Source organism: Squalius cephalus, assembly GCF_949319135.1.
Source record: "Squalius cephalus genome assembly, chromosome: 2".
Classification (NCBI taxonomy): domain Eukaryota; kingdom Metazoa; phylum Chordata; class Actinopteri; order Cypriniformes; family Leuciscidae; genus Squalius; species Squalius cephalus.
Genome location: NC_137123.1, coordinates 52,077,926 through 52,100,941, shown reverse-complemented (window position 1 = coordinate 52,100,941; position 23,016 = coordinate 52,077,926). Strand labels below are relative to the sequence as shown.

At 36.2% G+C, this 23,016-nt stretch overlaps 2 protein-coding genes across 5 annotated transcripts in view; one reads left to right on the top strand and one right to left on the bottom strand.

Moving 5' to 3' along the window:
- pcm1 (pericentriolar material 1) overlaps positions 1 to 15,346 on the top strand; it is a 35,373-nt gene extending 20,027 nt beyond the window's left edge. For 2 of the 4 annotated variants that reach the window (XM_079854271.1, XM_079854269.1), the window contains 27 exons: positions 167 to 285; positions 418 to 547; positions 1,494 to 1,658; positions 2,737 to 2,900; positions 3,008 to 3,211; positions 3,291 to 3,540; positions 3,630 to 3,775; positions 4,312 to 4,463; positions 4,593 to 4,752; positions 4,945 to 5,297; positions 5,489 to 5,656; positions 5,950 to 6,006; positions 6,590 to 6,762; positions 7,944 to 8,075; positions 8,168 to 8,300; positions 9,581 to 9,718; positions 10,252 to 10,355; positions 10,453 to 10,587; positions 11,603 to 11,800; positions 11,879 to 11,938; positions 12,229 to 12,355; positions 12,760 to 12,911; positions 12,988 to 13,057; positions 13,169 to 13,368; positions 13,470 to 13,562; positions 13,887 to 14,010; positions 14,310 to 15,346. In XM_079854271.1, the coding sequence (XP_079710397.1) occupies positions 167 to 285; positions 418 to 547; positions 1,494 to 1,658; positions 2,737 to 2,900; positions 3,008 to 3,211; positions 3,291 to 3,540; positions 3,630 to 3,775; positions 4,312 to 4,463; positions 4,593 to 4,752; positions 4,945 to 5,297; positions 5,489 to 5,656; positions 5,950 to 6,006; positions 6,590 to 6,762; positions 7,944 to 8,075; positions 8,168 to 8,300; positions 9,581 to 9,718; positions 10,252 to 10,355; positions 10,453 to 10,587; positions 11,603 to 11,800; positions 11,879 to 11,938; positions 12,229 to 12,355; positions 12,760 to 12,911; positions 12,988 to 13,057; positions 13,169 to 13,368; positions 13,470 to 13,562; positions 13,887 to 14,010; positions 14,310 to 14,335 (3,933 nt within the window). In that variant the 3' untranslated portion in view covers positions 14,336 to 15,346. The remainder of the gene's footprint in view (positions 1 to 166; positions 286 to 417; positions 548 to 1,493; positions 1,659 to 2,736; positions 2,901 to 3,007; positions 3,212 to 3,290; positions 3,541 to 3,629; positions 3,776 to 4,311; positions 4,464 to 4,592; positions 4,753 to 4,944; positions 5,298 to 5,488; positions 5,657 to 5,949; positions 6,007 to 6,589; positions 6,763 to 7,943; positions 8,076 to 8,167; positions 8,301 to 9,580; positions 9,719 to 10,251; positions 10,356 to 10,452; positions 10,588 to 11,602; positions 11,801 to 11,878; positions 11,939 to 12,228; positions 12,356 to 12,759; positions 12,912 to 12,987; positions 13,058 to 13,168; positions 13,369 to 13,469; positions 13,563 to 13,886; positions 14,011 to 14,309) is intronic. The other 2 variants (XM_079854272.1, XM_079854270.1) reach the window with 2 other exon arrangements.
- On the bottom strand, positions 15,142 to 22,987 carry asah1b (N-acylsphingosine amidohydrolase (acid ceramidase) 1b). Its single transcript, XM_079854317.1, has 14 exons — positions 22,805 to 22,987; positions 22,526 to 22,572; positions 19,753 to 19,843; positions 19,480 to 19,566; positions 19,225 to 19,303; positions 19,060 to 19,134; positions 18,410 to 18,455; positions 18,005 to 18,149; positions 17,728 to 17,782; positions 17,501 to 17,582; positions 16,177 to 16,308; positions 15,958 to 16,081; positions 15,808 to 15,864; positions 15,142 to 15,709 (listed from the first exon to the last, which is right to left on the bottom strand). The coding sequence occupies exons 1-14, from the start codon at positions 22,880 to 22,882 to the stop codon at positions 15,620 to 15,622; spliced, it is 1,188 nt and encodes a 395-aa protein (XP_079710443.1). The 5' UTR covers positions 22,883 to 22,987; the 3' UTR covers positions 15,142 to 15,619.
- Between the last annotated feature and the right edge of the window lie 29 nt (positions 22,988 to 23,016).

The following is a 23,016-nucleotide window of genomic DNA, read 5'->3' as shown; positions in this document are numbered from 1 at the left end:
ATGTGAGATTCTGGTCATTCACAATAAAAATAGGTTGAGTGGAGTTTGTATAAGGGAGCTATTTTTCCGTCATTCTCAAGTCATTCTCCTGCCTGCCTTTTCTTTATTGTGCTTTTTGTCAACTTGTTGAAGACTTTTTTCTCTGGGTCTGTTAATGTTACTCTAGAGTGATGATACAGATGGTACTACAGCTAATGAGGATGAAGGTTTGAAGCAACAACCCAATAACACCCGAGCAACAACTCCCAAAGCCCAGAGAGATATCACCCTCTCTGATAAGGCCAGGTTAGTGTTTGTGTCCCTAGATGTGTGCTTGTATTTTCAGTTCATATTGTGTTGTATGAGACCATGCTGCAGCATGTAAGTTTTTTTCAATGTGACCTGTGTTAAACAACTTGTATAATGTTTGTTTTTCAGAGAGAAATTATATGAGGAGAAACTCAAGCAGCAACAACAGGAACTAAAGCAGCTCCATGAAGAGAGACAAAGACTAATGGAGATTCAGGGCAAGATACAAGACATACAGTGGGCCTGCCCTGACCTTCAGGTATTTCACATATGTACACTTGTGATTTACAGTAGGTTATTCAGTGTTTCCTCCTAGAATTTTTTTGAGGGGGGGTGGTAGATCCCCTGAAACTACTATTGTCGCGGAGCGGGCGTGTTACGGACACGTGGTGTAAAATTTTTAGTAATCAAAAAGCATGTCTAATTAATTGAAATCATGAAACGTATACAATTATTAAACTTATACAACATTTAAAAAATAAATTCTATGAATTATTATTTATTTTTTTATTTTTTTCTCACAAATTTGGTGTTGTTTTTTCTGGTAATCAAATGGAGACATAAAACATTAATTTTATTTATTTTAAACATGAAATTAAACACTTTTTGTCAAACAACGTGCTGCACAATGAGCTTTACTGAAAAATTGTGATTATTCCTTAAATTAAGTTTTGATAATTTATTTGTATTAGTGTTAGTATTATGATTACATTGAGACGTATCTAAATTCTACTGTACAACAGTAATATATTTCTGTCAAGTTGATTCGAACTTTTATTTTGACGGGTTTTGAATTTCTGTGTTTATGACAGGATGATAGTTTTTCTGAAGCAGTTGCTCACGAAGTGACTTTCAGAGTGGATCTAGAGTCTGGAGATGAAGTTTATGCATTCGTGTCCTCATATAGGCAAAAAACAGTGCAAGCATCACACCACGTGCTTCAGATAAATGAAACTGCGTGCCGTCTGCACCATTCATTCACACAGAACATGTATGATTCGTATTTAAATAGTCTTTTTGTGGTTTAATATTCACACACTAGTCTATATCGCGATTTGATTTAAAGTGTACTGAATTGCTTTTTATTTATTCATATCCCCCAAAACAATGGTAGGTGAAACACTGTTATTATTATGAACACACACTGAACAGAGACTGAGTTTTATGATTTATGAATTTTCTTAAATCATGATGTGCCCTGTCAGTCGTCTGTGAGCAGTAGTGCTAGCGGTCAGATGAGGAGGAAGATTCCTGCTGCAGCCTCTACTCCCGCTCCTGTACCATTACACTCTTCTTCCTCAGCTAAAGCCAACACTAGTGGCCTTAAACCTACCACTGAACCTCCTCCAGTCACTGTCACTGACAATGAGGTTAGTGTGGAATCCAAATAAAAATTTTGCTTCCTTTTATATATCAGGTAGGGTTTTAAAGGGATAGATCACTCAAAAAATAAAATTGTCATTTACTCACCTTGTCGTTCCAAGAATCCAAACCCATGAGACTTTCATTTGTCTTCGAAACTCAAATTAAAATCTTCTTAATGAAACTTAGGAGATTTCTATCCCTCCTTTTAAAAGTCCATGCCACCAAAACTTATAGACTTAAAGTTCATAAAGAAACTAAAAGTAATCCATTTGAATCTAGCAGTTTAATCTAAGTGTTCTGAAAAAATGCAATAACTTTAGATGATGAACAGATTTCATTTAGGCGTTTACTCTCATGTACATTGATCAACGTACATCAAATGTGATCAATGGCAGCTCAACTGTACATGATGTGTGACATGCGAGAACATGCCTCATTTATTCTCACCTGTCAAGCATATATTTTAGGGCTGGAGCAATGCATGGATGTAATCGATTACGTAAAGTAGCGTTGATTTGTTGTGCTGTAGATGTTCCCCAATGGAAATAATCGATAGAAAAAATAATCGTTAGTTCCAGCCCTACTATATTGAAATTTTGTACATTTACATTCATTGGAGGGACAGAAATCTCTCAGTTTTTTTTTTTAAATAACTGCATTTGTGTACGAAGATAAACAAAAGCCTTATGGGTTTGGAACGACAAGAGCGTGGGTAATTAATGACAGAATATTTATTTTTAAGTGAATTATCCCTTTTGGGTGAATTATCCCTAAAGGGGCTTTAAGATTTATTTAATGAAGTGTCTTTTTTTTTTAAGTTTTAAAACTGTTTTTAAAAAGAGAAAACTATAGTAAGCCATTGTAGGTTGATTTCCTTGACAAGAGTAACCACTGTGTCTCTGTGGCATTGCTTTGACCAGACAAATGACATTTGCTAAACCAATGGATTGAGTTTAGGGCAGGACAATCTGTTTGCAGACAGGGGAAAGAAGTCCAAGGTTTATTTAAAGTCATTTTACTATAGCAGCATGTTTTAGTGTTAGTGTTGCGAAGTTTAATAACTTTCTTTTTGTATTTTTATAGCTGTGGTCAGAGATGCGAAGGCATCAGATCTTGCGTGAGGAGTTAAGACAGAGGCGGAAACATTTGGAGAGTCTGATGGCAGAACAGCAGAGGAGAAGCACACTCACCGACTCTCCATTCAGGAGCGAGACACATGAGACCCAGTCCTACAGTCGTGATGAAAGGTAACACTTGGCCTTGACAGCTTATGGTGGCTCATTTCAAAAAAAGTGTTTTATATACTTCGAAGACTACATTTTTTGTCAGTTGCTAATCATCATTTTTGTGTCAGAACCGTGGCCACCTGGGGTGGATCGACACAGTGTCCCCTTGGTGAAGATGATGATGATGATTACTCCTCTGAGGTGGGGGCTGAGGAAGATGATGATGATGATGATGATGAACATGATGGGGGAGAGGAGTCCAGTTCTACAGATGAGCTGCATGCTTGCTCCACCCAAAAACAGCGCAACTACAACAGGAATAACAGAGATAGGTAAACACACAGGCACATTCTAGAGTTTGTCTAGACACCGAACCCAATCGATTATTAACTGTCTTTTCATTTTGCGCAGTGTGAAAGTTCACAGGGAAGTTAATGGTAGTCCTTCCCCCCGTGGATCAAGGGGTCACCCTCGTCAGCAGCCACAGACTGAGAGCAGTAGTTCCAGCAGAGCTAAGCGGCAGGAGAACTTGCGATGGGCGGCTGATCTCTCTCTCTCTGAGGGCGCTGTTCCAGCACACTGGCAGGAACAGATCACACACCTCCAGAAACAACTCAACTTCAGCACTACCATGTGCCAAACTTTGCTACAGGACCAACAGGTCAGAGTTTAACACATGTTATTTTTTCATTCTTTCACATTTTTTTCCCTCACTTACAACTTTTTTTTTTTTCCTTCTCTCATCTCTAGACTCTTTCATACATGCTGCAAGCTCTGCTCACAGGGCCATATGGTGTTGTGCCCAATAATGTGACCTCTCCTCAGGTCCCTCTCATCATGCACCAACTAAACCAGTGTTACACACAACTGGCTTGGCAACAGAACAATGTTAATCGGTCTGTAGATTTCTTTCGAACTTTATAAATGAGAAAAAATATTTAAGTAAGATTTTAAGCATGAAGAATGAGGCATTTGCTGTAGATGTGTACTACCATTAAGAAGTTTGGAATCAGATTTAATGCTTTTTGAAAGAACTTGCTTATGCTCACCAAGGCTGCATTTATTAAAAAAATAATAATAATAATAATAAAACAACAACAGCAAAAACGGTAGATTTGCGAAATATGATTACAATCTAAAATAACTGTTATTATAACTAGATCTTATTATCAGTGTTAAAAATAGATGTTCTGCTAAAAAAAAATTCGAAACTGGATTTTTGCATCCTTTGATTTAATAGAAAGTTCATTACAATTTAATGCATCCTTGCTGTTAGTATTAGTTTTAGAAATTAATATTAATTTCTTTTAAAAAAAAATCTTACTGACCCCAAACATTTGAATGGTAGTGAAGGTCTAAACTGCTTGAATTTGAAACAAGCTTTGGTATCATTTGTCACAACTTTTAAAATGTTCTCTTTTTTTCCTGGCAGGTTGAAACAAGTTCTGAATGATCTGTTGCAGCAGCAGCAGCAGAGTCAGTCCTTGTCAGGACAACAGCAGCATCAAAATGCTACACATGATTCTGCATCTCCTTCTATGTTCCTAAATTACATACCGGTCAATACACAGCCTTTCCCAACTGGTAAGTCTGTTATCTGTAATTCTTCAAATTGGGTGAATTCCATATAAAATAAAAATATATTTATACTGTATAGGCCTATACATACATTTAACCTTTTTTCTTTCATTCTCACTTCTTTTCTGTCTTTAGGCTTAAATTTCAGTCCCTTGTTTCCCTCCTCGGTAGGAGATTTTCAGCAGAACCATGCCAGTTCAGATCATCAGCATGATCCAAACATATCTGTCAAAACGGAATACATGAGTTTCCCCCCTCCACTACAGAGATCTCCACTCAACAACACAGAGAAAAGGTACTAATGTGTTTCTGTAATTTGGATTAATATGATAAAATCTTGATGATTCTATCAATTACAGTCAGGTGAAAATTTAAGAATGAACTACTTTATATATTGGTTAGCTGTAAAGTCAACAAAATGATCTATTTTAAACTACAAAAAAGGAAGAGAAACCTAACAAATCATGTTTATTTTTACTTTATAAAGGTTTCAGTCTCAGCCTGATACTGTGGCTGATGCTAATAACTCGAGCTGGTTAAACTCCTCCCTGAATCGCTCTGGTCAGAGACCCACCCTCACCTCAGGCCATACAAGTCAGATAGAGAAGAACTCCCCTTCCTCCTCTCCTGTTCCTCACCCTTCCATTTCCCGGGATCGCTCCTACATACCTGACTCCCAGGAGTCTATGAGCAGCCTGCCAGACAGGGCAGACCCGACCACTGTCACCAAGACCTTTAGAGCAGGACGCAAGGCTGCGGCACAGGCCAGCCTGGCCTCTAGAGACAAGACCCCCAACACAAAGAGCCGGCGCAAGAGAGGCAGGGGACAGAAGAACACAGGTGTGTCTATATTTAAAGTTGACATACTCAACCTTTAAAAACTCATTGAAAAGCAAAGTTTGTCCTTTTTCCATCATTAATTGGGTTTATGGATTCTAACAAATATATATATATTTAGGCAAAAGAAGCCTTGGAGTTTAAGACGCCCAATTCAATCAAATTGGGTTAAATTGTGTTCTTTTCATTTTCAGCGTCTGTGGACAGTGACAGTGTTTCAAGTGACTCTCACTTTGATCAGGACAGAGAGCGCACCTCTCAGGTCAGATACAAAGATCTCAACCAGGGTCTGCTAGACAAACTCACACAGGAGAAACTGGACAGCAAGACTAAGAACAGCAAGCCAAATGATCTCTCATCTGGTATGACTTTACATAGATCCAGCTACTGATATCACTGAATAAAATGTCATAACACTAAACATCAAAATGTAGAACAATGAGAACTGTCTTGTTATACAATGTGCACTATATTCTTCAATCAGAGACGTATCTGCCAGAACAGTATAGCAGACTTTTTTTCCCATTCTAATTTAATTTGATCATCATTTGAACATCTTATGTCCCCTGTGTCCTTGTATTGTTTTATAGTGTCACTAATTTCATTTTTATTTCTGTTTTTGTTCACATTTCATTTTGGGTTTTGTTCTTCACAGCATATGCTTGGAGAACACCTTTTCTCTCTAACAGAATTGCATGCACTGAAGTCCCAGGTAACTCCAAGTTAATCAGCTGTTTGACCTGCTAACTACCTAATCTGCATGTTTTCCTTCTCCCCTTTCTCCTCTTCTTATTTCTAAACTGCATTAACATGCATAAGAAATACTAGACATGAGCCAGATGTTTTCATTTTCAGGGCACAAATCTCACACAAATATAGATTTTAGAAACAACTCCCCTGAGCTGTATAAAGTTTATTTCTATTGTTCACTATTGTCATTTCAGAACATTGGGAAATTGGGGAGGAAAGGGGAAGAGTCTGCTGTGCTATTTATAATACAAACCCAGTGTGTTTTGTTATGGATGTTTTATACCTTTGCTTTTGAGTTGAAGACAGAAAGTGTGGATCTGAGCATGGTTTTAACAGTGTTTTTGAATATTGTGTGAAGTTCAGTACTCCAGGTGTTGCTAATGCTGCACTTGAAGTTATGTTAAGTATGTTTCACACACATAGTATTTTTGTAGAATTAGTTTGCACAGACAGCAGTTGTTTGATCTACTCTTTATATGCTTGAGTTTTAGTAGATTGTCTGTTTATCATCTTTTTTGTTCTGACTGTATATTTCTCTTCTCTAGATGTGAGCAGTGATTTCTCTCTTTTTGAGGCCCTGAGAGAGACAATCTATTCTGAGGTGGCAACACTGATCTCTCAGAATGAGTCTCGCCCTCACTTCCTCATTGAGCTCTTCCATGAGCTTCAGCTGCTCAATACTGACTACCTGCGGCAGAGGGCGCTCTACTCACTACAGGTACAGTACACCATTGTCAAACCTGTGCACACTTCTACAGACACAACAGGCCCACATGGAGACTTGATGGTTTTCCACATGTTCTGCATCGATTGTGGTGGAAATCTGCAAAATTGCCTTAACCCATGTGCTGTGTTGAAAATCCTGCAAAAATGTTTTTATAAAGCTCTCGTTATGCTACCTTATCACCAAACGCTGGATTCAATCTTTTTGTCAGCTTGTTTTCTTTCGATTAGGACAGGTTTTGTATTTATTTTTTGTCTGAGCTTACGTACCTACGTTTTTGTCTGAAAAAAGTGTTGTTTGTGGATAATTTTGTCATTTTTACTTAAAATAGGAAAAAAATTGCACTGTTTATCACACTAGTGTGCTTTAATGTTTAACCAGGAAATTGTTTTGAAATGGTTTAATTTTAAAGTCACACTTGTGGTACAAAAAAATTGCTTATAAATCACTCATTACACTATTTAATCACCAAATATTGGATTAAATATTTTTGTCAACTTGTTTTCTTTCAGTTAAGACAGGTTTTGTATTTATTTTTTAAACTGATTGATCTTAGGCCTCATTGATCTAAGCCCATTTGAGGATAAAGTTGAGGATAAATATGGACAAAATTATCTACAAGTAATGTTTTTTGTTTTGTTAGTTTTTTTACTCAAAAACTGAGGTACTTAAGCTTTTACGGTTTTTAAAGCTTTTAAATGATAAATAAGGCCTACGATCGATAAATTCCAAAAATAAATATAAACCTTGTCCTAATTGAAAGAAAACAAGTTGACAAAAAGATTTAATCCAATATCTGGTGATGATGTAACAAAATTAGAGATTTATAAGCAATTTTTTGTTGTCCGATCATTTTTGACCGGGAACATCACAAGTGTTACAATGTGGAGAAAAAAGCCCCACAAAAAATTACAAAAAGTATCAAAACAATTTTGGGAAGTTGTTAGACTTTGGGTGAGGAAAGTCAGTAAATTTTAGTCCAATGCAATAGCATTAACTAGCATTTTTGGGTCTGGGAAAATCCTCTCTGTGGCAAAATAACCCAAACACAACCTGAGGGTTACACTGAATTAGTCAAATGTACTTCAACAACAAGTGGAATAGAATGTGTGTGCCCAGTGCGCACACACATCCTATGCCACATATCAAATCTCATTGTTGGTTTTGGCCACCAGGACATTGTAACAAGGCACCTGACAGAGAAGAGTGTGGCAGATGAGCATGCGTCCTCTTTGGGTCCGGCTGTGTGGGCCACAGGCTCACAGTCAGAGCTCACACCTAGTGAAAGCTTGGCTACCAGTGACAATGTAAGACATTTGCTTCCCCATCTGCCCATCTGATTTTCTCACTTTAATTATCACACAGTTGATTTATTTATTTTTCTCCCTGGTTTTTCCAGGACACATCTGAGAAGATTGTTACCGTTAAATCCAACTCTGTCCTGAAGAGGGTAGCAGATAGAGATTCGATGGACAACGAGAGCCTGCTGTCCACCTCTTCCAACCTTGAACCCTTTGCTAGTGATGACTTGGGTAAGAAGACAGAGTGTATGCGTACATACAGACACAATCATGGGAAAAACAATAGATAGGTTTAGGGCTGTCACTAACGACTATTTTGGTAATCGAGTAATTAGTCGATTATTTTGTTGATTAAGCGAGTAATCATATTTTTGTCTTTTTTTCGGTGGTAATAAAAATAGACCTAAGCAAACAATAGCCTTTAAAATGACTTAAAATACATGTATTAAATAATTTTTGGTTCAAATAAAGGATCAAAAGCAAGTAATCATATGGTTTTATAGAACAACACTGTTAAAATACATAATATAATATATATGATATAAACAATCAACAATTCTACTTTTTTTTTTTTTTTCTTTGGTCAGCCTTGTTTGCTATTTTTAAATGTGCTATATAAATAAATACAAACTTGAAACTTTATGTATTATAACACATCCCTTCATAGGGTGCCAACGGCCTGGTAATTGTTGTTCCACTTTACACCAGATCAAGTCCTTGTTTAATATTGGCCAAATTGCATTTAATTCAAATGTTAACTTAATATTTAACATTTGGCCACTTCTTTACGATATAAATGCTACAGGGACTGAAATTTCTCAGAATATGGGAACATCAAAACATGCAAACTCAGAACTTTTATTTTGAAATTGCGATGAACAGTAACAGTTTGCACATTTAGAATCATATTTATGTATTCCCCTGTGTTGGCATAGGTTTATAAATGATTTACCTTACAAATCTGATGAAATGGCGCACATTGCGATCCCAGATGAATGTTATAAGCAGCCCAAACTCACAGCATATGTAGAGATGGAGTTTGAGACGCATTTTACGCATATAAATGATAACAGTTTATGTCTAGCAGCATTTACAGTGAACACACACGCTCTGAGATGCACGTGACCTACACGCATGTAAATAATAAAGTCGCTATATATTAAACGCAGGGCATAGATTTATTTAATTGAATCGCAGCCTTTGTGAATTCACAATAGCCATATGCTATAGTATGGTTTTTGGTTTTAGTACATCGTGCAGCCTTAGAAAACGGTCTAATAATGCGGTTCATGGGTTCTCGTCAGTGTAGCCTAATGCGCCACTTCCGGTATTTTGCAGGTTACTCGACATTTTTTAAAATCGAGTACTCAAATTTAATCGAGGAATCGTGACAGCCCTAGATAGGTTGCTTACCATGATCATGCTTGCTTTGCTGGGTTGGGGCTAGACTGAATACTTTCATGTTCCGCTCTCTCTCTGTCTGTCCCTTTGTTTCCTTTCTGCTTCTCCAGGCAACACAGTGATTCATTTAGATAAGGCATTGGCCAGGATGAGGGAGTATGAGCGCATGAAGCTAAGGGCTGAGTGTAACACAGATAACACTGAGCACAGCCCCGGAGCTGCTGCTGCCGCCTCAGCACTCACGCAAGGTATTCCTGCGATCACTCTCAGACTGCAGAATAGACCTGACATTCATTTGCAAGTGCTTCTAATGGCTTGTCCCTACCAGATACAATGCAACAAGCAAATTGACACAATTGATACAATAAGATTTTTAACACAATGCTATAGAAATAGAAACCAAACAAATGGCTGGTTAGAAACTTTTATATGCCTTATTGCGTCCACATCTGCTCACGATGGACACTGTCTTCTGCTGTCACAGCACACATCACTGTCAGTAATTCCATGTCTAAAAGGAATAATTCAGGCTTAGTGCAGCCTGTATCTTTGTATCTGGTACACATTTCACACTAACACATTTCGTTCATTAGGCTTAAAGTAACCTGGAATATGTCTTGAATTAATCTGAGAGTTGCTATTAATGTTTAAAGGGATTAGACCTTTGACTAAAGCTCTGCTTGCTTTAAACATGCATATAATAAATGCTTAGGTTGTATGCCCCTTTACATAACTCTACTAGTGTGTTTTTATGCATATCTGTGTGTCTGTCTATTTTTAGGTGCAGGGCATTCATCTACAGATGCACATTGTCCTCAGATTGACACACAACAGCTTGACAGACAGATCAAAGCCATCATGACAGAAGTTATTCCCTTCCTGAAGGTGAGCTTGCTCTACTTTTCGCTTTAACATTTCAAATAAATCAACTGTCTAAGCTGCAGTTCAGAGACGTGTTGTCTTGCATGTGTCTTTCTGTCAGGAGCACGTTGGGGAGGTGTGTTCACACCAGCTGCTCACATCTGTGAGACGCATGGTGCTCAAACTCATTCAGCAAAATGATGAAAGCAAGGAGTTTGTTCGTTTTTTCCACCGACAGCTGGGCGGCATCCTGCAGGTAAGAACAAATTTAATGTATTTATTTGTTCGAATGTAATTTGCTTCTTTGTTTTTATTTTATTACTGACTTTTTTTTGTTTATTTTTCTTCAGTAGTTGTTTGACGACTTGCATTAGTTAGCCTAGTATTTGTTTGTTGCTGTGGTATCGAAAGTTGTGAAATTTCTCATTTCTTGTTACATCTTTATTTCCAGCAAAAAAAGGATAAATATTGTTATTGGGAAATAAAATTACTCATATTGTGACATAAGATGGTTATTTCGCACACCCCTATATGAATAAAATCACAAGAACCTGCATTTTTGAGAATCATGAGTATGTTTGAACATTTGAACGTGACTCTGATGCCTAAAAATCTGTGTCGGAAGCCCACTAGTTGCAGGTTTTCGTACAGCCATGAAAAACCTGGAAAAGTCATGTAAATTTGTTTCACAAATATCTGTATAATAGAATGTTTATTCAGGTCCTGAATTTTGGCATGGGATTGCATAATTTTACTCATTCTTGCAAGTTTCACACTTTTAATGTGGAAATTCCTGCAAACATTTATTAACTATAGCATGTATGTTAGATGAGGAAATTAATCCACATAAAATAACAGATCAAATCAGTCCTTTATAAAACAGTGTGAGTGATTCAGTCGCTCAATACAGGTTTTATTTTAATTTTTTTACATTATTTTGGGACAGCTGGCAGAATTTTCTCCTGCGTAATCCGGTCAGTGTTGATTCGTCACAAAAGTTGATAGTTTTCACATCTTTTTGAACCATTTGGTTCTTGCGTGCTCCAGAGCCGGTTTTCTGTGCGCTCGGTCACATCCAAAGTGCATGCATATAAAGCTGCCTCGTGAGTACCAAATTGAGTTATTTTCGTGGCTTACTGCACTTAATAATTACCCCATTGTAAAATAAAATAAAAGGTCTAAAAATCTGCCTACATTTAATTAAGGGTGCTTTAAATAGTTTTATGAAGTTTATGATAATGATGTTCTTGGTTTTGTGTGTGCACTCACAGGACTCCCTGAGTAAGTTTGTTGGACGGACGCTGCAGGATTGTGGTGAGGACCTGCTGGTAGAGATCTCTGAGATCCTCTTTAATGAACTCGCCTTCTTCAGACTGATGCAGGATTTAGATCAGAACACCTCTAAAAACAAATGCAGGACCAAGAGACGCTCTGACCATACATCTCCAAAACACTCGCCTCGCGCTGAGGTAGGCTCGAGTGATTAATGTGTGTCTGTAGCAATGCTTCTGTGTTAAAGGAGAATAATCTTTGCATTGTTTATTTAGGAGAAGAAAACACTAGAGAGAGAAAATACATTCTCACCATCATATTTTAATGAAGACAGAGTAAGTTATAATTGTTGATACTTAACATTCACACAGATACACTAAACTACACTGCTTCTGAATCTAAAGCCCCACAGCAGAACAGTTTTATATGTTGTATATATTAGCTTGCAGTCTCAATATGAAGTGATGAATTGAGTAAAAAAAACAAAAAAAAAACAAACCTTTAGATTTGTTGCCTTTTCCGGTTTCATACAACAAACTTACAGTGGTGTTTGTTTGTTTTTTGTTTTATTGCAAACCTGAATGTTTTCAGTGTTAAAAATTGACTTTAAATGTTTTTTCATCAGGATCAGGATGAGACCGAGCAGCGAGGGACGCCTCATGAGAGGGAAGAGGACAAGGAGAAAGATGCACAGAGGAGTGAAGCATCTGAGGTGGAAGAAGAAGAGGAAGAAGGGCTGCCTCTTTCTATAAGTAAGGTTATCAGCCAGAAACTGAAGAGAAAAAAATAGCTATTGATTGAAATAAATATACAATACCACTCAAAAGTTGGGGGCTGGTGAGAATTATCTCAAGGGTTCATTTGGAAAACTTTTGTAACTGTAAAAGTCTACTGTCGTTTTTGATTCAAGTTTTCTTGCTAAATAAAAGTACATTTTTAAAAGATATTGTTTTAAAAAAATATATTTTTTATATTCTATGTGATAGAATAGTAAACATAAAATAGCATAAAATTCGGAGTATTCAACAATACCCTTTAGTGTTTGCTGGAGGTTGTCCATCTTATCGCCTATATGTTGAGACTGTTCTGTAATGTATTTGACTTTGATAAGAATATGTTTGACTTGTGTGTTTTGTGTGTATGGTCTTTTCTTTAGGCCTGTCTAAAGCAGAGACACAGGCTCTATGCAACTATGGCAGTGGAGAAGATGAAAATGAAGTGGAAGAGATAGAGGAGTTTGAGGCTGGACCTGTTGAGGTGCAAACATCACTACAAGCCTGCATGGACAACACTAGTGAACACAGACAGGTGTGTTGGCATGCGCACGAAAGAGCAAATAACCCGACTCAGAAGACATTAATAATGACCTGTTGTGTTGTTTCAGTGCTCTGCCTTACAAAACGAAGCCCCCCTGGAAACCAAATCAGACCTAGAAAGCCCTGAAAGCAGCCAATGTATGCCTTTCTTCTGTAATATTATACCATTAACATTTATTGGGGTATTTACAATCAACTCATTACAGTTGAACACATTTTTTTTTTACTTTGTCTCCCATTTTCTAACAGCTAAAAGCATGAAATCGGAGTCCAAAGAGACAGATCAGCAGCCTCCAGAGGAGGGCAGAGAGGAGGCAACAATTGGTTCAGAAGATGAAAAAGAGGAGGAGGAGGAGGAGGACCGTACTGCTGCTTCAGCACAAGAAACTCCTCAGAGCTCAGATACAGCCAGCCCTGACACAGACTCCCCAGTCATGATCAACACTGATGTATGTCAGAGCAGCTGTTTTCCTCAAACTTCATTCATTCCTTTTTAAGAATGACCAAATTATGAAAAAAAAGGTATTAAGTTCCTTTGTTTGTAATATAGGAGGCTGGATCTGGAAACAATAGCCAGAGGTCAGATGAGGAAGATTTTGTGAAGGTGGAGGATCTCCCTTTTCAAATGTCTGTTCTGTGTGAGGTAAGAGCTTGAGGGGTCTCTCTCTAATAGGGATGGTCAGGATAGTGAAGTTAACAAATAAATGTGGGAAGTTAATCCACTTTTTTTTTTTTTTTTTTTTTTTTTTAAATCAATGAATATTTAATATTTATTTGTTTTATATAATATTCATATTTTTTCCATAATAATCATATATTTTGATTGATTTTTTTTATTTTATTATAAAACATATATATATCAGTCACCTGCCACAGTTTTTCATGTCTCTACTCTCTAAAGTCAATGAGTCATCAAGTGTATGGTTTTTAAACATTTTCTAATTTTCTTTGCTAATAATTTGTACAGGAAGAACTTTGTAAGAGGATCTCAGAAGAGCAGCAAAATAATAACTTAGCAGCTGAAATTCTGAATGTAAATACAGAAGAGTTTACAGGACTGGTGGGAAATGCTCAAGCACTCAAAGAGCCTGGTAAATATTAAATATCCCTTTAAACATTAAGCTGTCTGTTCAGACTGTACATGCAGTAACTTTAATACAATTCAAAATGTAATATTAGAATGAGGTGATAACTTTAGTTCAAAACTCACATTCAGTATTTTCATGTATATTTTACATTTAAGATTTCTTGTTTTAGTTTAGTAATGCATTGAATATTAAAATTGAGCTCAGTTACTATGATCTGTATATGAGCAGATCCCTGTGATATGTGAAGACATGTTCTACTCACGTTCGTATAAATCATATCTCTTTTTTTTTTTTCTTGTCAGAAACCATTGGAGCCCAGAGTGCATGAGAATGGTTCTTTGATTCGTCTTTACACTACAAACCATAATTCATTCAACATTACTATATAATGAGCTTAATACCTTAAGGTTCCTTGGAAACAACAGCTAAGCTAAGTCTTAGTGAATTAGCCTGTCAGCATGTGTGATCTAACAGTTCAAGAGATGTTAAAGAAGTCTCTACACTTATAAGAAGTTTTATTCTGATTGTTTTATGGAGAATGTAGGAGAGGATGTTTTGAAAGGGTCTCTGTCTTTAAGCTGTTCTGTAGTCTGTAAGTTCATTTTCTGTGTTTCTCTTTAAGCCAGAACTCTGTTAAAGCTCCTTCAAAGGCTACAGTTTAAGGGATGCAATACATTTTTGTGTGTCCATGTTTGGCATGGTTAGGCTTTTGTTTTTGCATTTCTTTCTGGGATTCCTTCCCAGACCCATCAGCATTTTTTGTGAATGCAATATACAGAGGACAATAGACGTTCCTCTAATTCAGGATAAAACTTCAAGCACATTTGGAAAAATTCTCTATTTAAATATATTCGACTTGACCCAGGATGGAGCAGAATCACATATTAGCACTGATAAGTTGTCCTGTCCTCTCTTATTGCACTCTTTTAAATGTTTTCTCTTGCTTTCATTTTTACCTTTTTTTTTTAAGGCATGTTGGCCATTGCTTGGGATTTCACCTTATGTGATTCTCTAATGTTTAGATTGAGATTTAAAATGAATAAAATATTGATTTTTATCATTTCCTGCAGTGATTGCTCTCTCTTGTCACATTTGCATAAAATCTCAATGCAACATTTTCCCCACAACAAATACTGAATTTCCATGATTTATTGATGTTAGTTGTGTATACTGCTTAATTTTGTACACTCATTTTTGGTTGATCATTTTTCCTTTCATACACATTGGTAGGCATTGAGGAGGTTAAATAAAGTTACAAGGCACCAGTAGTGTTGATTATCCAGTTGAAACATGTTCCACTGTGCACATTTCTGTATGCTAATACGTAGTAAAAAAATAATCACATGATTGAAAAAAAAAATACATTTTGCCATATGTAATATTAATTTTCAGGGCAATTTCCCACACCCCCACACATCTTTAGACAAGTAGTAAGTAGGCTGCACTTCCTCTCTAAGCTTGATTAACCCAGATGATGCTCTCATCAATCAGATGTTGCAACCTTCTAAAATGTAAGACTGCTGATTTTAATGATGCTAAAATTTGAATTGCATGCTTTTCCTAAACATACATAAGAACGTCCCAGTGATGCAGCTTGCCCAGGTGCCATCCATCACCACGGCATGCAGGGGTTAGGACAGTCACGGATGTAAGACTCCAATGCCCCCTTAGACACCTCCATTAGAGTAGTGTATGTGGTCAGCTGCACAGCATCATAAAGGGAAGCGTTAATGAACAAGCCATTAAAATGTGCTACAAACTGATACATAAAACATTAACAGTAATGGATAATGAACCTACTTTATTTAAGACTGGCTTGGTGGACAGGACATCATAGACTGTCTTTAAGGAGATATCCTGTAAGAGAATGTAAGTGGTGAAAATAAAAATCACTGTTATTTGTCAATCTGGATAAACATGATTTAGTTTATATGCAAGGTCAAAACTCACATCCTGTGTGGTTTGATTCATGCATTTCATAGCAGGAGTTCTCCTGTCGTCCAAAAACAGAGGCTCTTTCCAGTGGTCATAGTTAGTCTCCAAAACATACCACCTGCCATTCTTCACATCAAGCCTGAAATACATAGCATTTCAGTTTATTATTAGCTTCTAACCAAAAAATTTGCACGTCTACTTTTAACTGTGTGTAGAGTGTAATGCAATGCTCACTCCAGTGGACTGATGCTGTGTGTCCTGGATCTGGTGATGATGCAGGCTTGACCCGTCTGGTTTCCTCCCAGGATGAAGTAGGCTGGAGCCAGCAGCTTAGTGTCAGCCAACAGAGCCTTGGCACTTTCATAGCTAAAAGAAATCATCATCTTCATAAAGACCATGTGTCTTTGCTTTTGTTTCTTCAATATCGCAAACATAAAAAAGTCACTTCTTATTTAAGTTCAGGTAAAGACAAAAAATATACACTAGTTTAGCACAGTTTGGAATGAGAATGATTTGTAATGTTTTCGAATTAAGTATCTTATGCTCACCAGAGCTGCATTTATTTGATGAAAAATCAAGTAAAATCATTAATATTGTGAAATATTTTTATTTATTTATTTTTATGTATTTTAAAATGTGATTTATTTCTGTGATGCAAAGCTGAATTTTCAGCATCATTACTCCAGTCTTCAGTGTCACACGATCCTTCAGAAATCATTCTAATATGCTGCCTTGGAGCTCAAATATTATCAATTATTACTGGTTATTTTTTATTATCAATGTCGAAAAAGGTTTTGCTGCTTAATATTTCTGATACATTTTTTCAGGATTCTTTGCTGAATAAAAAGTTCAAAAGAACATCAATTTAGTGCATCCTTGTTGAATAAAAGTATGAATTTCTTTCTTCCTTTTTTATTAATAATTATTAACACCAAAGTTTGAATGGTAGTGTATCACAGTTTCCGCAAAAATATTAGGCAGCAAAAACTGATTTCAACTGACGATAAATATAATAAATATTTTTTAAACATCAAATCAGCCTATTAAAATGATTCCTGTGGGATCATGTGACACTGAAGACTGGAGTAAAGATGCTGAAAATTCAGCTTTGCCATCACAAGTATACATTTTATTTTAAAATATATATAAATAGAGAACAGTTATTTTAAATAGTGATAATATTTCACAATATTACTGTTTTACTGTATTTTTCATCAAATAAATGCAGCCTTGGTGAACATAGGAGACTTCTTAAAAAAATAAAATAAAATAAAAAAACCTTTAGTTTAGGGTCCACTTCTAACTAGTTGCTTATTAGCATGCATATTACTAGGATATTGGCTGTTTATTAGCACATATTAATGCCTTATTCTGATTGACCATATTCTTCATCCCTTAATCCTACCCATTACCTAAACTTAACAACTACTTTACTATTAATAAGGAGTAATTAGGAGTTTACTGAGGCAAAAACTCATAGTTAATAGTTAGTTACTAGTAAGAATTGGACCTTAATCTAAAGTGTGACCATATTTTAAAATAACTATCTCTAGCCAACCTAGTTGCATTCTCCAACACAGAACGAGTCAGAAAACTCATCCACATGCCGTCTCTCTTCCCCAAGATCCACTCCAGAATCCCTGTAATTCACATCACACACTTACTCACAATAAAACTACATACCAACGATCTGACCAAATGAAATGAGTAATCATATTTGAAGAAAGCTTCAACGTATTTCTGACAATGCCATATAGCTCTGCAAATAAAAGAGCAAAGGCTTACCGATGTACCCTCCATCCAGACTGAATCGTTCATTCATAGTGAGTGTGAAAGAGCGCTAGAAAGAAAACAAAAGACAAAGAGTCAAGGGACAGAAGCAATGTGATTATTGACCAACAATCAATGCTTTCACAATTGTCCTTCCCGTTAAAACTGCAGAAGTGAAACTAAAAAGAGACAAAAGGTCATTCTGGATCCTGTCACCATGATTTATAATCCATTCTGGATTGAACTCTAATCAACTCAGATCGCTCATTGTGATTCTCTCATCCGTCCTTACCTGATGAATACCAGTCAGCATGCCCACGTATCCTGCAAAATTGGTGGATTTAAAGACAGTCTGATTGTTCCTTCTGAAGTCCAGGTTGACAATAAGTGGCTTCAGCTTCTCTGTGATGATCCATGACCTGTTCTTCAAATCCCAACTGTAAATAGAGAATTCCAAAGAGCAGTCTGAAATCTTAATGTTTTAGGCTTCAATATATAGTAGTCAACATTTGTAGTGGATCAAAAGAAAATACATGAATTTTGAACGATACCTGTTCTTGTCTCAACTGATGAGCTTTTTTGATCCGCTTCAAATGTCGACTACTGTATGTATATATAATTCACTCAAAAAATGATCATAAATCGAGGAAGTACTGTAGGTTAACAACAAATGCCAAAACAATGACACTAAACTCACCCCATGAAAAGTCCAAAGTCCAGGTTCCTTGCATGGATGAGATTGCCTAGAGTAAAAACAAACTAATCTTTCCTGAATGGCACAACTTTATGATATTATACACTACTGTTCAAAAGTTTGAGGTCGGAAAGATTTTGATTATCGGTAAGATAATGTTTTTGAAAGGAGTCTCATATTCTCACCAAGGCTGCATTTATTTGATCAAAAATATAACAATTTAGAAGAACTCTTTTCTATTTGAATATATTTTAAAATGTCATTTATTTATGTGATGTCAGTTACACTGAAATGTCAGCATCATTACTCCAGTCACATGATCCTACAGAAAATATTTGAATATGCTGATTTGCTCAAGAAACATTTCTTATTATTATCAATGTTGAAAACAAATACTTTGATGAATAAAAAGTTTTAAACAGCATTTATTTTAAATGAATGTTTTGTATCATTTTAAGTTTTTACAGTCACTTTTAAACAATATAATCTATCCTGGCTCGCTAAATACATTTGTATTCACTTCTGTCAAAACAATATATATATTTCTGACCTGACCCTTTGGAATGGTAGTCTATGTCATATAATGCTTATTCGATATGTTATAACACAGATAAAATAATCTCAAACAATGTTATATCAGATGATATCCTCACCATTGACATCCTCTGCAACCAGAGAAGTGCATACAGTGAACACCTCATAAAATATGTTGAAGAGCACCACCTCACCTGCGTTACAGAGAACAGTTGATGGAGTGAGTTGATGCTTTATGTTTTATTTAACAGTGTGAAACATGATGGTTTTGATGCATTTCATACCCAAAGGAACGCCAGACACTGATGCTATTCCTCTGATCTCCTCATTGAAAGGATAAGGCAGGGTGTTCACCATCAAGGGCTGAGGACACACACATCAGTCATTTTAGTTATTACAGCTTAAATCATTAATGTAGGTGATCTCTGACAGGTATGTAGATCAGTGTGTCCGCGCGATATGAGATTTAAGAGTGTCGTATACTTCAATAAATTATGATTTAGCATCATACAAAGTGATATGTCAGACTGCCTACTCACCAATTCCTTGTCTACTAGTTGGATGAGCTTCCCACTGGGAACAAAGGCATCCGCTAGATCTCTGATAGCCTGAATCATGCTCGCCATCTAAAAGAAAAGCACATGAGCTCTTGAAAACGTCACTGAACACATCAGCCCTTCTCAGATCGTTCCTTTTTAATAAATTTCACATTTTGCCAAACAAATAAGGTCAATTTAAGCGCTTACAGAAATGCCATTAAATGCATGTAGAGCATTTGAACTATGGAGCATTGAATCATGGTATAAACTCACATCCTTCTTTTTGTCTGTAATAACATCTGTCCATCTTTTGCTTGGTGGTAAATCCAGATCAATGGTATACCAGGACACATCACCTTTAAATCTAAAAGATCCAGAGATTCAAATACAGATCTTCTCCCCTCACACAACTTACAATTTCAATTATGTATACAATATATATATTTACACACACTGCCGTTCAAAATGTTGGGATCGGTAAGATTGTTAATGTTTTTAAAAGAAGTCTCTGATGCTCACCAAGGCTGCATTTATTTGATAAAAAATATATTAAAAAATACTATTTAAAATAACTGTTTTCTATTTGAATATAGTTTAAAATGTAATTTATTTCTCTGATGCAAAGCTGAATTTTCAGCATCATTACTCTAGTCTTCAGTGTCACACGATCCTTCAGAAATCATTCTAATATGCTAATTTGATTATTATTATTATCAATGTTGAAAACAGTTGTGGACAATTTTATTCAGGATTATTTGATGAATAGAAAGTTCTATTTTATTTATTTGAAATAGAATAGTTTGTAACTTTATAAACTTTATAAAGTCTTTACTGTAACTTTTGATCAATTTAATGCACCCTTGCTGAATAAAAGTATTAATTTCTTTTATTTCTTCCACCCAAAACCAAAAAAAAAAAATCTTACTGACCCCAAACTTTTGAAAAGTAGTGCACTGTAAAAAGTGAACAGTTGGATCAACTTAAAAAAATTACTTCAATTGGTAACACCTAAAGAAATTAAGTTTTCTCAACTTAAATTATCACGTTTTACACGATAAAACGTGATAATTTAAGTTGAGAAAACTTCATTTCTTTAGGTGTTACCATTTGAAGTAATTTTTTTAAGTTGATCCAACTGTTCACTTTTTACAGTGTGTATAATGTTACAAAAGCTTTATATTTCAGATAAATGTTGTTCTTTTGAACTTTCTATTCATCAAAGAATACTTTTTTTATTTATTTTTTTTACATTTTACATTACTTTGTTCAACATTGATACTAATAAACGTTTCTTGAGCAGCAAATCATCATATCAGAATGATTTCTGAAGGATCAATAGAAAACAGTTATTTTAAATTGTAATAATATTTCAGCCTTGGTGAGCAGAAGAGACTTATTTTAAAGGGACACTTCACCCATTTGCATTAAGCTTTGCATTGTTAGAAACCCAGTCATACTATTGAATGGTCGTGCAACACTCTCTCATTTTCCCCTGAGACGGGAGAAATCTGTTATTTACCTCTTACACTTCCTCCTACAATGACGCAAAAATCGTCATTTTGCGTCATTGTAGGAGGAAGTGTTAGAGGGGGGGATTTCTGTTAAGACTACAGACACTAGTTTCTCATCTTTCCCAGGGTGGGGCGCGCTCACGCTACAGACCTATTACAGATCAGTGGGTGGGACTTTACTCTCTGAAACTGAAAGCAATATCCTCCATCTTGTTTGAAGCTAAGCTAACAGGCGCTGTGGAGACAGATGTAAAGTTATGACAATAGCGGAGGAGAGTGCTCAATATGATATAGAAGAAGAGGATTTCGGAAGTCTGATGCTTGAATCAGGTGTTTGTGGCTACCTTTACAAGCCGCATTATAGCGAAGAGCAGCCGAGGCAGAAGACCTGCCTGCCGCGGACGAGGAGCCCGGACTGGCTCGAGTTAGGGCGGACTGGTGGCGCCGGTGATCTCACTATGCAACTACGAACCGCTACGAACACAGAGATAGAGTCCGTCTGCGGCAAAGAATTTCAACGATGACAATTTCTCCTGGACGAAATCTCTGAATCAGACAAGGACACGGACGTTTGTGTTGAGAACTATCCTAGTTTCGCACCGCATATGTTCTGACTGAACAGGTAACGTTACCATGCAATAATTCACCTTTTCGAAAGAAATACAAACGAGGAGTAATGCACTATATGAGTTCGCCAACTAACTAGACATTTTGTGTGAATGTGAAATGAATTTCAAGCTCTGGTAGTAGCTAGCCTTGTAGACGGAAGAGTAATTTCTCTTATAGGCAGATATGCGCTTTCTGGATTAGTGGGAGTGGCTTGCGGAGCTGTGCAATGTGGTGCATTGTGGGAGTTGTTGTCTTTCATACAAATGCGTTCTGAAGTTATTTTTTGTCTTTTCTCGGTCACGAAGGCACCAAATTCAAAAATTATTTTACATTTCGACTACATATATGACCCACTTTAAATAAAAAACAATGTTCAAATGGGTGAAATGACCCTTTGAAAACATTAAAAATCTTACCAATCCCGAACTTTTGAACGGCAGTGTATATTTATATATACAATTATATTTTCAATTATATTTTAAAACATCAGTTTTCTTTGATTTATAAATTTACCATTACAATTTTCTTTCCAGTACTAAAAAAAGGTGTGAAGCTGCAAAAACCACACAAGTGAAGTAATGTGACAAATATGACATATTTTAGTAATTGCATAACAGGCATAACACGCACTGTTACAAAACACCTGACTTGGTTTCACTTCTTTAAAACTAAACTATACTGACACATAAGACATATTGTGAAATATGTTTTTGTCTTTTTTATTCATGCTAAGTCTTTGTTTCTTTCCTGTGTGACTCGTACTCGTCTGAATGCGAATTCGTACTTTGTATATTTGTATAATTTTCATAATCATAATTTTGTTACATGCAATTGTTGTATGCTTGTACTGATTAAGGTTTAGAATAACATTGTTATACTCTGACAGAAGTGTTTGTATAATCCATAATTTCAGTTGCCATACTCACGTTGGTCCGTTTGGAGGATACATGCCACTTCTGCACTCTTCTGTGTACTGAAACATGAACAACAGTGATTTAGCACATATTTACAGTAAAATAGTGTTGTTTCCAACAGCACTATTTAGGTCATTTAAGCTATAAAACAGCCCAATGGCGTGTAAACACAACACTGAAGTCCAGCAATTACTGTAACTTGCAATGAGACAACCCTGAAATTAATATGAAAACAGTAGTGCCATAAACACACGTTTTCATCAAGATTAACAACGACAGATGGTGACTTACCGGTGGTACATATTGCGCATACAAGCACATAAACATAAAAGAGAGGCTAAAACAGCAGACGTTTAATTTGACGATCATGATGAGACACCCGCAGTCTTCAGACTTCAGAAGCGTCTGTGAACACGGAAGTGCTGATGATGAGATGATTCTCGTGACAGTTCCTAATCTGCGCAAACCCAGTAGACACTGGGGGAGTTACCATAACAATGAGT